The sequence below is a fragment of the Mirounga angustirostris genome, unplaced genomic scaffold (assembly GCF_029215605.1).
Source record: "Mirounga angustirostris isolate CCGP_5_RB_7025 unplaced genomic scaffold, mMirAng1.0.hap1 SCAF_9, whole genome shotgun sequence".
Taxonomy (NCBI): domain Eukaryota; kingdom Metazoa; phylum Chordata; class Mammalia; order Carnivora; family Phocidae; genus Mirounga; species Mirounga angustirostris.
In genome coordinates, this window is record NW_026991717.1 from 119,842,945 (window position 1) to 119,855,870 (window position 12,926).

Consider the following 12,926-nt stretch of genomic DNA (forward strand, 5'->3'; position numbering starts at 1 on the left):
AGAGGCTTGAGACTCAGATGTGAGCATAAAGTCCCAGAAGGACAGCAAACGGCTGGACACGTGTGAGGTCGTGGTCAGAAGATCGTGCCCTGCCACTGGGTGTCACCTAGTTTTATCCTGGGTAAAACAATGGGACCACCCACTCCCTCTAGCGAGACACTCGTGCGGGGGATCCTCACGTGTAGGGTACCCGGGTCATGAAATAAAAGCTCGGCTCATGATAAACATCAAGAAGTCCGAGGAGCAGTGACAATTTTTGTGGCCTGATGGGGATTGTGAAGGATTGTAAGCACAGTGACATAAGGCAGGTGGGGGGTGGGCAGGACTGGAGGGTTGGGGTTTGGACAGGTGAGTGAGGAGGAGCAGTCAGAAGACACTAGGAAGGTGGCCACTCAGGGGACACAAAGGCTGCCTAGTTTCAGGGCAGGGATAACAGATCCCTGGCGGTGCTGGGGAGGATGGCCAGGAAACCCGCCATAGGGGTAAAACCTGGGATCTGGGTTTAGCCAAAGTGAAACTCTTAGGGGACCGAGCACAGTTGAGAGAAACCACTTCTATCTGCTACAGCACAGCCCAGGACTCGCCAGTGTTTGGTGCATCACAGGGATTACAACCTGGGCCTGGAGTTGGCCACGGGGGGTTTGAATCCTGCTTCTAGGCCGTGATCGTATGGTGGTTAGTACTCTGCGTTGTGAATCCTGCTTCTACCATTTATTAGTAAGTTATCATTGGACAAGGCCTTTGACCTCTTGTTGCTTTTGTCATTTATAAAAGTGTGTGTGGGTGGGGGAGTACTGACCTTGCAGATGTAAGGAGTAAAAAAGAATCTGTGTTAAAGATTTTCATTAGGGGCGCCTGGGTGGCTCAGTTGGTTAAGCCACTGCCTTCGGCTCAGGTCATGATCCTGGAGTCCCTGGATCGAGTCCCGCATCGGGCTCCCTGCTCAGCGGGGGTCTGCTTCTCCCTCTGACCCTCTTCCCTCTCGTGCTCGCTCTCATTCTCTCTCTCTCAAATAAAAAAAAAATAAAATCTTAAAAAAACAAAAAACAAGGGCGCCTGGGTGGCTCAGTTGGTTGAGCGACTGCCTTCGGCTCAGGTCATGATCCTGGAGTCCTGGGATCGAGTCCCGCATCGGGCTCTCTGCTCAGCAGGGAGTCTGCTTCTCCCCCTGACCCTCCCCACTCTCATGCTCTCTCTATCTCATTCTCTCTCTCAAATAAATAAATAAAATCTTTAAAAAAAAAAAAAGATTTTCATTAGGATGAAGTTGCCATTTTTTGGTCAAAAGGGTCAAACATTGGGCGCCTGGGTGGCTCAGATGGTTGGGCGTCTGCCTTCGGCTCAGGTCATGATCTCGGGGTCCTGGGATCGAGTCCCGCATCGGGCTCCCTGCTCCTTGGGAGCCTGCTTCTCCCTCTGCCTTTCTCTCTCGCTCTGTCTCTCATGAATAAAAAAAAAAGGGTCAAACATTGGCAATTTCATGTGGCTCTACCTAATAAGATGCTTGGTACACGGTAAACACTCAAATGGTAGCCAAAAGAAACTGGCCTTTGAGCACCTGCTACACCATATGGCTTTTTCTAGACGAAAGGTGAGGCTACCTTGTTCTTTGTTTTTTAGGATTTCTTTTTCACACCCAACCTATTTTGTCTTTTCATCAAACTTCTGCACCTTCCCCCAGATCGAAGTTGGAGCTCAAGTTCATTCCTTTGGATGCACCTGTCTCTGAGTCCGTCGCTACAGCTGTCCTCCAAGCCCTTCTCCGAGCCCCCACCCCCACCCCCCTTTACCTAGACAGCTGTCGTAGCCTCCTGACTGGTCCTGCTAGATCCACTCTTGTTCTCACTGCCTCCTCACCAGTGCTGTTGCTTATCTTCACTGGAAAACAACGCATGGTCTGATACAGCCTTCTGAGTTAATCTGATTCTAGTCTTTCATTCTTTGAGCTACTTTACTACTCTGTAGGTTGTAGGTAAGAATAGTAAAATCAGGGCACCTGGGTGGCTCAGTCGTTAAGCATCTGCCTTCGGCTCAGGTCATGATCCCAGGGTTCTGGGATTGAGTCCCGCATTGGGCTCCTCGCTCCAGGGGAAGCCTGCTTCTCCCTCTCCCACTCCCCCTGCTTGTGTTCCTTCTCTCGCTTTGTCTCTGTCAAATAAATAAATAAAATCTTAAAAAAAAAAAAAGAATAGTAAAATCATTCTTGTCTATAGAAATGCAAATTATGTCCTGTCCTCTAGAGGCTCATTTGACCTCCCAATGTGGAAGCAACCAGTTTTGCCTTCATTTGCACATTCATTTCAATATTCTTGTTCTAGAAATTTTGTTTTTCAGTATCTCCTTTGATTGCTTGTCATATCCTTACCAGTTTCCTTATTCAGGAGTTAAATAAAATCTTTAACTCATGTTCATTTTTATATCTGTAAGGGAGTCATGATTTTTTTGAGAATGACCTTCTAACAGGTCTTGTTGTACCCAGTTAATTCCTACCTCCCCAGTCTTGGCTCCCAGCAACCACTTGTCCACTCTCTGTCACGGTAGGTTAGTTTTGCCTTTCTAGACTTTCGTATTAACAGAATCATATTTATGTATTCTTTTGTGTTTGGCTTCTTTATTTGAACATGTTTCTAAGATTCATCCATATAGTTGTAGGTATCAGCCATTGTTCCTTCTCACTGCTGAGTAGTATTCTATCACATGAACATACTACAATTTGATTATCCATTCACAATGCTGGCATTTAGATTGTTTCTAGTTTAGGGCTATTATGAATAAAGTAGCTGTGAGTATTCAAGTGCAAACGTGCGCATGCTTTCACTTCTCTTAGGTGAATGAAATTGCTGCCCCCAAACTGCCGAATTGTTTTCTCAAATGGCTGTGCACTTTGCATTCCCACATTTTGCCAACACTTGATATTGTAACTTTTTTTTTTTTTTAAAGATTTTATTTATGTGACAGAGAGACACAGCGAGAGAGGGAACATAAGCAGGGGGAGTGGGAGAGGGAGAAGCAGGCTTCCCGCAGAGCAGGGAACCCGATGCAGGGCTCAATCCCAGGACCCTGGGACCATGACCTGAACCGAAGGCAGACGCTTAATGACTGAGCCACCCAGGCGCCCCATTATTGTAACTTTTTTAAAATTTAGCCATTCTAGTGGGTGGGTGAGTGGTGGAATCTTATTATAGTTTTAATTTGCATTTCCCCGATGACCAGAGATGTTGAACATTTTTCCATGTGCTTTTTTGGCCATTAGTATATCTCCCTTTGTGATGAGTCTGTTCAAATCTTTTGGGGCGCCTGGCTGGCTCAGTCGGTTAAGCATCTACTCTTGGTTTTGGCTCAAGTCGTGATCTCAGGGTCCCACATCAGGCTCTCTGCTGAGCGCAGAGTCTGCTCGTCCCTCTCCCTCCCCTCTGCTCCTCACCTGGCATGCCTGTGCATGTGCACTCTCTCAAATAGATAAAATCTTTTTAAAAATAAAAAAATCTTTTAAAAAATCTTTTATTTATTTACTTGAGAGAGTGAGCATGAGCGGGAATGTGGGGGTGGGCGGGGTGGGTAGGGGCAGAGGGAAAGGGAGCAGACTCCCCACTGAGCAGGAGCCCGATGCGGGGCTCAATCCCAGGACCCTGAAATCATGACCTGAGCTGAAGGCAGACACTTAACTGACAACCACCTAGGTGCCCCACCCAAAATAAAATCTTTAAAAAGTGTTCAAACCTTTTCCCTATTTTTTAATTTTTTAATTTTTAATTTTATTTATTTATATATTTTTTAAAAGATTTTATTTATTTATTTGAGAGAGAGAATGAGATAGAGAGAGAGCATGAGAGGGGGGAGGGTCAGAAGGAGAAGTAGACTCCCTGCTGAGCAGAGAGTCCGATGCGGGACTCGATCCAGGGACTCCAGGATCATGACCTGAGCCAAAGGCAGTCGCTTAACCAACTGAGCCTCCCAGGCGCCCTATTTTTTATTTTTTTTAAAGATTTTATTTATTTAACAGACACACAGCGAGAGAGGGAACACAAGCAGGGGGAGTGGGAGAGGGAGAAGCAGGCTTCCCGTGGAGCAGGGAGCCCGATGTGGGGTTTGATCCCAGGACCCCCGGGACCATTACCTGAGTCGAAGGCAGATGCTTTAATGACTGAGCCACCCAGGCGCCCCTTCCCTATTTTTTAGTGAATAGTCTTGCCTTATTGAGTTTTAAGGGTTCTTTCTATACTCTGGATGGAAAGCCTTTGTTAGATATATATTGTGGATGTTTTATCCTAGTCTGGAGTTTGCATTTTCCCTTTATCAAGCCTTAAAGTTTTCATTTTGATGAAGTAGTTTATCAATATTTTTGAGCCCTGTTTTTGTGTTCTAAGAAATTGTTGCCTAATCCAGAGAACCAGATTTTCTTTTATATTTTCTCTTGGAAGTTTTATAGTTTTGATGTTCAGATCTATGGTTTGAGTTATTGTATATGATGTGAGGTAAGGGTTAAAAGTCTTTTCCCCTAGATATTCAGTTCCGGCACCATTAGCTGACTAACCGTACTTTCCCGGTTGAATTAACTTGGCACTTTTGTTGAAAATTAACTACCCATATATATGTGGGTCTATTTCTGGACTTTTTATTTTTATTCTAGTATGTTAATATACAGTGTTATATTTGTTTCAGTGATTCAACAATTGTATACGTTTCTCGGAAATATGCAATGCTTCGTGAATTTGCGTTTCATCCTTGCGCAAGGGCCATGCCTCTCTTCCCCGTATCATTGCAATTTTAGTGTAAGTGCTGCTGAAGTGAGCACTATCTCTGGACTTTTATGGTGTCTTATTTGTTCTCTCTGGCCATTCTAATGCTAAATGCAGTCTTGGTTACTATAGCTCTGTAAAAAGCTTTGAAATCAGGTACTACAACTTCTTTTTCAAAATTGTTTTGGCTAGTCTAGGTCCTTTGCACGTCCATATACATTTTACCAACTTGCCAATGTCTACCAAAAGAGCACACTAGGGATCTTTTTCAATGCTTGCAAACCTTCCTTGGTTTTCCCCAATGTGTAATATCACTGCTCACCCCCGACAGCCCAGCGCAGCAAACCTCTGCCTCCTCCTCGCCAGCCCGCCTTGTCATCCTTCCCTTTGCTCCTGGAGCATCAGATCCTCCGTGCCTTAGAAAAGTTTTCTCTGTCACCTCTAGACCACAACTGGTTACGTGTTTTTATCATGCTCTTTAGTTTTCCTTCACAGCACTTACCAGTTTGTAAAATGATATATGTGTCCATATGCTTACTTGTTTACTATTTGTTTGCTGCTGGTATTGGTCATACTCAGTGCAGTGCCTAGCACGGAAACAGCACTCAGTATTTATTGGTTGAATGAATAAAGGCAGAGACAGCTTTCTGAATAGTTTATTTGGGCAAAACAATATATTTGCATGGGATGACTCTTACGTCATCTCAAGTAGTTCCCCTTCGGTTCTTAACATGTACTCTCAAACGGATACACCTAACCCAACCCATCATTTAGAGCTTCACAGTCATCCAACAAGGTTAAAAAAAAAAATCATCTGGCAAAAACAGGAGACGGGGGTAAGAGAGAAAGAGAGAAGCATGACATTTTAACACATTACTAGAATTTAAAATTTTTAATTTATATTTCCCCCTCTCACTCTCTCAGATTATGTAAGCATCACAGCAATGGAGGGACTATCACAGCACCTCTTGCAAAGTCCAGTTTACAGGCAAATTGGTCAGTGGAAAAATAAAGGCCAACAAAATAAGATCTCGGCTCCCCATAAGTGATTTCTCTATTCTTACTCTCTTTCCCCCTTCTCTTAATGTTTGCTACCTTTATACAGAGAGGGATCATCAAGACCGTGTGGGCATGCTGGCTGACCTGACACAGTGATCTCACCAGTATCCTGTAAAGGACCATCAAGGATGCTTTTTATCATTCCAACCATTGGTTTAACATCACTGAGGTAACACGACCTACCTACCCCAGTCAGGAATACGTCCCACATCCCCACAGAAGGCCTGCCCTGACCCACGGAGCTTTGCACAAGAAACCTGAAAACTGTGGGGGCAAAGCAGACTTGGAACGGACTCAAGGCTCCTGGTGCAGGGAGGGATCCACTTACCCACAGAGATGGCAACAAGGAAGGACACTGAGCACATCAGGGTAGTGCTCTCGTCTTTACCTTGCATTCACCTTCCCCACTACTTCTCCAAAGGAACAGAGCTTTGGGTATTGCTTCATCAAAAACACATAACCACAGTTTAATAACCACTGCATTCTTTAGGGTCAGTTTATTAGAACTCATCATACCACAAAGAGTCACAGTTCAAGGCCATCTATCGTGTGTACTATGTGGTAAACAAGACCTTGCCCACGGCTCCATCAAGCCACTCCCAAGGGCGGACTGGGTATACCTCCAGACTCACAAGAAGACTAGAATAATAAACAACTTCAGCAAGTCCGCAAGCTAAGTCCTTTGGATCCCCCGTCTAAAAAAGAATCTATAGCAAAAGGTGCTTGGAAAACAGAAGTCACTGGAAATGACAAAAGGGGCAACATTTTCCATACAATTAAAAGCAAAAGGATCATTGGCTCATCCTAGCATTTCTTCTGTATAAGGTAGGAAGCCAGCCTTCTAATTAGGCTATCTGGGCACATGGTCATTGGGTAGGAGCCTAAACACTACATTTCCTGTGGATAAATATCTGAGGAGAGAAGAAGATATGCTTTTTGCCACGTGGAAGGTATTTTGATTAACTGGCTTAATGGATTAAGATGCCTGCTGGCTGGGCACTGAGCTTCCATGTTAAGCAGACAGCAGCAGATCTTTAGGTTCTGGGGCTGCATTTAAGCAAGTAGCTGCTCAAAAGCCAAGAAGAATCATTTGATTCTCATAACTCCCCCTTGACGACCACCTTGGGCTATGCTGAGTTTACCTGTGTGAAAGGCTCAATAGTTCTGATTTTCATGAAGACAGACATTGAAGGAAAAGCCCCCACACTCTTCCCCCTTTGCTGACCACGAGTTGCAGCCAGAAGAGATGAAAGCCCATCTTGGCTTACCTCGAACACCAGGAAAGGAAAGACGCTCTGGGAATTAGGTCACAGCAGTTCTTTATACAAGAGAACCTGGAGCCCGTCAGTTGTATCTACAAATTCTTACAAAAGAAGAATTACGCAAATTCTTTTTCTTCACTGCCTATGGCATGACTAGCAGTCCTGTGCTGCTTCCCAGTCCAGGACTAGGGGCCCGAGAGCCTCATCAGTTTGGAAAGGGAGCAGGGTTGGGGGGAGAAACAGGGAGGTAGTGGCTGGCAGCATTGCTTTTTTTCCCCTTCCCTGAGAAGCCAGGAAGTCTCTCCATGTGAGCCATTCTTCCTCCTGGCTTTCACTAACAGAAATGAAGCAAAGCCTGTTAAACACTACAGAATTCAGCCAGACTGGACTAGCCGTAACAAACTTAGATACAGCCTCCCTCAAGTAGGGAAGAAAGAAGTCCCCAGACTCCTCCTGAAATGTAAGGCTGTGTCCCAGGACAGGGTATCTGACCCAGCGATCCTCTAAGCACAGCACCACCATCGAGTTTTTCTCTGGAGTTGACATTCTAAAACTCAAGAATGGGAAGGTACAGAAAGGCCAAATGCAGGACAGAGGGATTGTAGAGACAAATCATTGGCACAATATTCCATTCCTGGGCTTCTGGAAGGGCGTTAAGCAAGCGCAGCTGTCAGCCGTTGTTTTCTGATTAGTGTTCCAGGAGTCATTGTGTGCGTATAGCCCTCAGCCGTCGCCTAGGGTAGTTCTGTGCACCTCCGGGACTGCTTCAGGAAGAAGCGTGTTTTGACCATCTAAAGTCCTCACCCTGTCGTGAAAATTTAAGACAGTAACTACAGGACTAAGCTGCTAAATTCTTCAAACAAGCAAGCAGGACTTTGGGGTTGGGGAGACTAGGATGATTTTTAACGGGAAGAAATTTTCCAGAGCAAAGCAAAGGACCCCACCCCTGAACACACACTTTCACTATTTACTTACTGTAGAGTGTGTGCCGTATTTTAGGGTGAAACTTTTAAAATAAAGGTGGAGGAGAGTCTGCCACTGCCTCTTGATCCATTCTTCATGATTCTGATGTCTCCTAGTTATAAATTTCCTGGTTTCTATTGTGATCAGCAGGAAAAGGTCTTGTAAGCCTGAAATGGATAAAGGCAATGCTAAATAGAAAGAGGGATCAGAGGAAGTGGTAAGGATTTGTCACATCTCTATTGACTGACTCCGATGATCAACTTTGGTAGTAACTGTTAGCTGACGCCTATGTGCATCCCATCAGATTCGTGAGTCAGGCTGTGTTCAACCACGCACGGAACAATGCTTCAGTCTACTCCTTCCCAGTGACTATATTCGTATACGCCTGCATTTCCCCCAGTGCTTGGTTAAATAATGATACCTGTGATATGACTGGACTCTAGATTTCTATTACAGTTTCCAAGAAGAGACGACTAGCATGTAAAACATTTTGTCTTCTAGAAAGCAGAGGTTCTGGGTGGATCACAGTTTTGTCTCTTCAAAATAAACTTGTAACTTAACTACATTTATTCTGACATAACTTTGCACTAGCAAAGTGATATATATTACATATATATATATATATATAATGTATTTAAATGCCCATACTGACATTTTAAATTGCAGTGACTTCATGCAAACCAAAGTAAAAAGAGTAGCAAGCTAAGTTCATTGCTTGAAGTTTGGGACTTTTGCAAACCCTACACCATTTGATAACTGACTGCAGTGCAAAAGCTATCTGGTGTTCTAGTGGGGTTCTATGGTGAGGAACAAGATGTAAAGGTTAGCAATGTATTTTATTCTACAGGACTAGTGACTTAGTTACCACAATGTCTTTTTTTTTACCTCAGTTTGTCCATGCTAAATACAGTCCCTGCATTTCTACTTGGTTCTTTCATTCACCCTTTTCTATTCTTTAAAAAAGTAAAACAAAACCTTGGAGTATTTCCAAGGCTGAAGGCTCTCAGATGCTGAGAGTGACCAAAGAGAACTAAAGACATGAAAACAAAACTTCACCGACAATCCTGTTGCTCCCACCCTCCACCACATGTGTCTGCACAAGCACCGCCGCTGATGACAAGGAGCCCAGGAGAATTTCTACCAATACAAGGGGTGATTTCAAAAATAGAGACGTGCAAAGCTACTTTCACACAGTGTTTTCCCATTCTGTTCCCGATCCTTCCCCCATATTACTCGATGGCTACTAAAAGACAAGCTGCTCTTGGGCATAATAAAGTCAAAAGTTCTCTTCACTTAAGCTTTGGTCAACAGAAAAAAGGAAGAGCTTTAACATGGTGGTTTTCAGATTTGTTCTTTGGTCAAGCAGTTTAAAGCTCTCTGAAACTAGTCCCCTTACCTAGTGTGAAAAGAGTCAAAATAGAGGATCCCAGTTTAGTGAAGATACATGTTCAGAATCTCTCGGGGGGTGGGGGTGGCAGGGTGAGGAAATAAAAGAAAAAAAGAGACCCTAAACCCCAGATGCCAGATTAGAATTGTCTTAGGACATTAAGAGTAAAGGAGAACTAGCACTCAGTAGAGTAATGTTTAAATGGGTCAGCTTCTAAAAAGGGTAAGTTAACTTTAATCCTTAAACAGGAACATGACAAATGATTTCTGAGCAGAGGATTTACCAACATTTTCTTTTATCAGTTTAAATCCTAATCTGGACCCAGACCCAGGCAGAGGCGCTGACAGTTCTGAAAGGCAGAAAGCAGTAGGAACCAAGCACGGACGTTCTGCCAGCTCTGTGCCCGCGGCCCCGGCCCCCGGGCCACTGTGCACACAGGACACACAGGGAGGCGGCAGGCGGCCTCACCACACAGGGCTGACCCGGGCGGGGGGGGGCTTTCTCAACAATGTAAGCATTTTAAATAGCAGGTGGGAGTGTTAGTTTAGAGCTTAGGAAGGACCCAGAAATTGGACATACCCCTCAGACAGTGACCATCATCAATATCTGATGGTGAAAGAAGAAATCACCTGGTGACCAGGACAAGACCAAACCTTGGGAGGCTCCTGGCCAGGGCGAGTTACACGACGAGGGGCAGTTTTTAGCCATGTTAGTGTTTACGGTTTTCCTTAAACAGCTGAACTTCAGACAAAAGGGAGAACACTTAGGTTGAACACTTGACTGGTTCAGTAAGGTTTCCAAGGTTGGCGGCCTCTGAGACCTGGACTGGAAGTAAGTGGAAGGCACTTGCTCCCTGGGGAGGAGGGCTGGGTGAGTCTCGAGGCTGGCAGTGCCGGGACGAGCAGGAGCTTTGGATGGGCCAAGTCTGTAGGCGGCGGGGAGAGGGTAATGGCCTGTGTGGTTAGCCAGGGCCAGGCTAGGGTCAGCGGGATTTCATAAGAAGAAGAGTTATAAAATAAAATATTTTTAATGGACAAAAAAGTAGAGTGAGGTCACCTCTTTTCTTAAAGGTGAAATGTAGCAAAGGAAGAATGTGAAGCAGTTTTTTTTTACTATTTACAAAATGCCATTTAGAACGAGGTGGCCACTGTCAGTAGTTGAGGAAACGTCTCTCGCGTGAGATGGCCACAGAAGTATGGTTCCTGGAACTGGCTCAGAAAGGCCACACGCTGTCCTGGGGGAGGGAGAATTCCTCCAAGGGAGCACCAAAAAGGCTCAGTCTTCTGTTTCTTCATAGGTAGTCTCGTCAAAGGGCCTGTCCAGTAGAGGCACCAACCGATGACGGGAATACTTGAGTTGCAACAGGTCCCCAACTTCATCTATCTCCTTTAAAGCCTAAAAATATATAAGAGTAGAGGTCAGTCGGAGCCAGTAGGATGCAGGCATGCCTGGTGCTTTATGGTTCTAAAAACATCCATGGCACGATTATCCTCTCGTGTGACCATGTGCGTCTAGTGCATTAACTCTGATCAGACTATAGGACAGCTATGGAAAGAGCCACTTTTTGAGCAAGAACGTCAGGCTGGTCATGAATAATAGGTTGTGAAGAGCAGTTATGTAGGATAAAGGGTAGAGCTCATCAAAGTATGCTATGCTTAGGAGAAAAAGGAATATGCGCCCTGAACTGCCAGGCTGGCTACCACTGTCATTCGTCCTTTCATACTTCAGTCCTTGCTGTTTCTATTTAACTACAAGAAAACCGATGGGAAGTCTGCGTTGAGATGCTTCCTAGATACAAGATGAAGAGAGTCCCCAAAGTGCACTGAGGATCAGACTTAGTAAGAAAGAGGAGAAGCTGTTAAGAGACTCTGGGTAGGTCATGGACAGGGTGGGGGTGAGGTAGCAAGAATGGACAGAGCCGGGACTTAAACTCAGACATGAGTTTGAACTCTAAAATCCTAATCTTGAGAGATCATCTTATCTTCCCATCAAAAACTAGTTATCTCAGTGTAACTTTCTTTCTTATAAAACTTCCTCTTTTGTTTTTCAGAAAAAATTCAAGCACTAAGAAAAGTTATGAAATGAAAAGTTTCTTCCTGATTGTTACACCCATCAGGTCACTGAGTCAACCTTTCCCATCAGCGGCACAGAGTGTCAGAACAGAAAATCCCAATACAAGAAGGGGATACGTGTTCACAATTTCTCAGGAAAAATCTAATAGAAGGACATGGACACTCGAAGTCCCAGATACTTCTCAGAGAAATCCAAAGAAGACTGTAAAAATATTGTAATCTTAGGTTCTAAGGCTTTTTAATAAAAGCACCTCACACAGCCCTCACAATGCAGTTTCCATGGCAGCTCTCCAGCCCTATTATTCACTCCCCAGCACCTGTGGATATTACCCAGTGGATCCAGTGACAAATCCAGGGGGAAGGGCCTTAGCTTTGGAGACAGGGCTCTCTCCATGACACCATCTCATTAGACTAGGAAATGGTGAGGTGAGCAGTAGATGCCGGAATGTGACTGTCCAAATTCCCATCACATCATATACATCTGTCCACTCTTACGTTCATAATTTCATATGAAAATTTATACCTTCTACTTCATAACAGGAGTCAGTCAGTTGAATATTAGTAAAAGACACATTTACCTGTTCTTAAATTTTAACTTTTATCTTTTAAAAAGATTTTATTTATTTATTTGAGAGAGAGAATGAATGAGTGGGGGGAGGGACAGAGGGAGAAAGAGAATCCTCAAACAGACTCCCCGCTGAGCACGGAGCCCAAAGAGGGGCTCAATCTCATGACCTGAGCTGAAATCAAGAGTCAGACACTTAACCGAGTGAGCCACCCAGGCGCCCCTAAATTTAACTTAAAAATCAACATTCATAGGGGCGCCTGGATGGCTCAGTCGGTTAAGTGTCTGCCTTCGGCTTAGGTCTTGATCTCTGGGTCCTGGGATAGAGCCCCACATTGGGCTTCCTGCTTGGCAGGGAGTCTGCTTCTCTCTCTCCCATCACTCGTTCTCTCTCTCTCTCAAATAAAACCTTAAAAAAAAAAAAATCAGCATTTGTAGAGAGAAAAAAAAACCACCAATAAATATTCCTTATTTATTCTAGCATAAGAAAAAAATTCTTCATTCCAAATGTGGAAAATAGAGAAAGCAAATTAAGAGCTGGACCTCAGTATGCTTTCAGAACAGTGCTATCTTGGGGCGCCTGGGTGGCTCAGTCAGTTAAGTGTCTGCCTTTGGCTCAGGTCATGATTCCAGGGTCCTGTGATCAAGCCTCACATCAGGCTCCCTGCTCAGCGGGGGTCTGCTTCTCTCTCTCCTGTTCCCCCTGCTTATGCTCTCTAATAAATTTAAAAAAAAAAAAATCTTAAAAAGAAAAAAAAAAGACCAGTGGTTATCTTTAAGAAAAGGTTTAACTGAAAGCTCCATATGGAAACAATTTAATATTGAATTTCAGCTGGGAGAACCCATTAACCATTTATCCCCCCTGACCTCTGATACAGG

General features: G+C 44.3%; 1 protein-coding gene and 1 non-coding gene across 2 annotated transcripts in view; both read right to left on the reverse strand.

The window, feature by feature from the left end:
• Positions 1 to 4,688: 4,688 nt before the first annotated feature.
• LOC123862580 (U6 spliceosomal RNA) lies at positions 4,689 to 4,795 on the reverse strand. Its single transcript, XR_006795281.1, has one exon. It is a non-coding gene; the product is annotated as a U6 spliceosomal RNA (small nuclear RNA).
• Positions 4,796 to 5,379: 584 nt separating this feature from the next.
• The window catches only part of SPTLC2 (serine palmitoyltransferase long chain base subunit 2), a 106,706-nt gene continuing 99,159 nt past the window's right edge, over positions 5,380 to 12,926 (reverse strand). Inside the window, exon 12 of the mRNA XM_045901320.3 lies at positions 5,380 to 10,805. Within this exon, the coding sequence (XP_045757276.1) occupies positions 10,686 to 10,805 (120 nt within the window). The 3' untranslated portion in view covers positions 5,380 to 10,685. The remainder of the gene's footprint in view (positions 10,806 to 12,926) is intronic.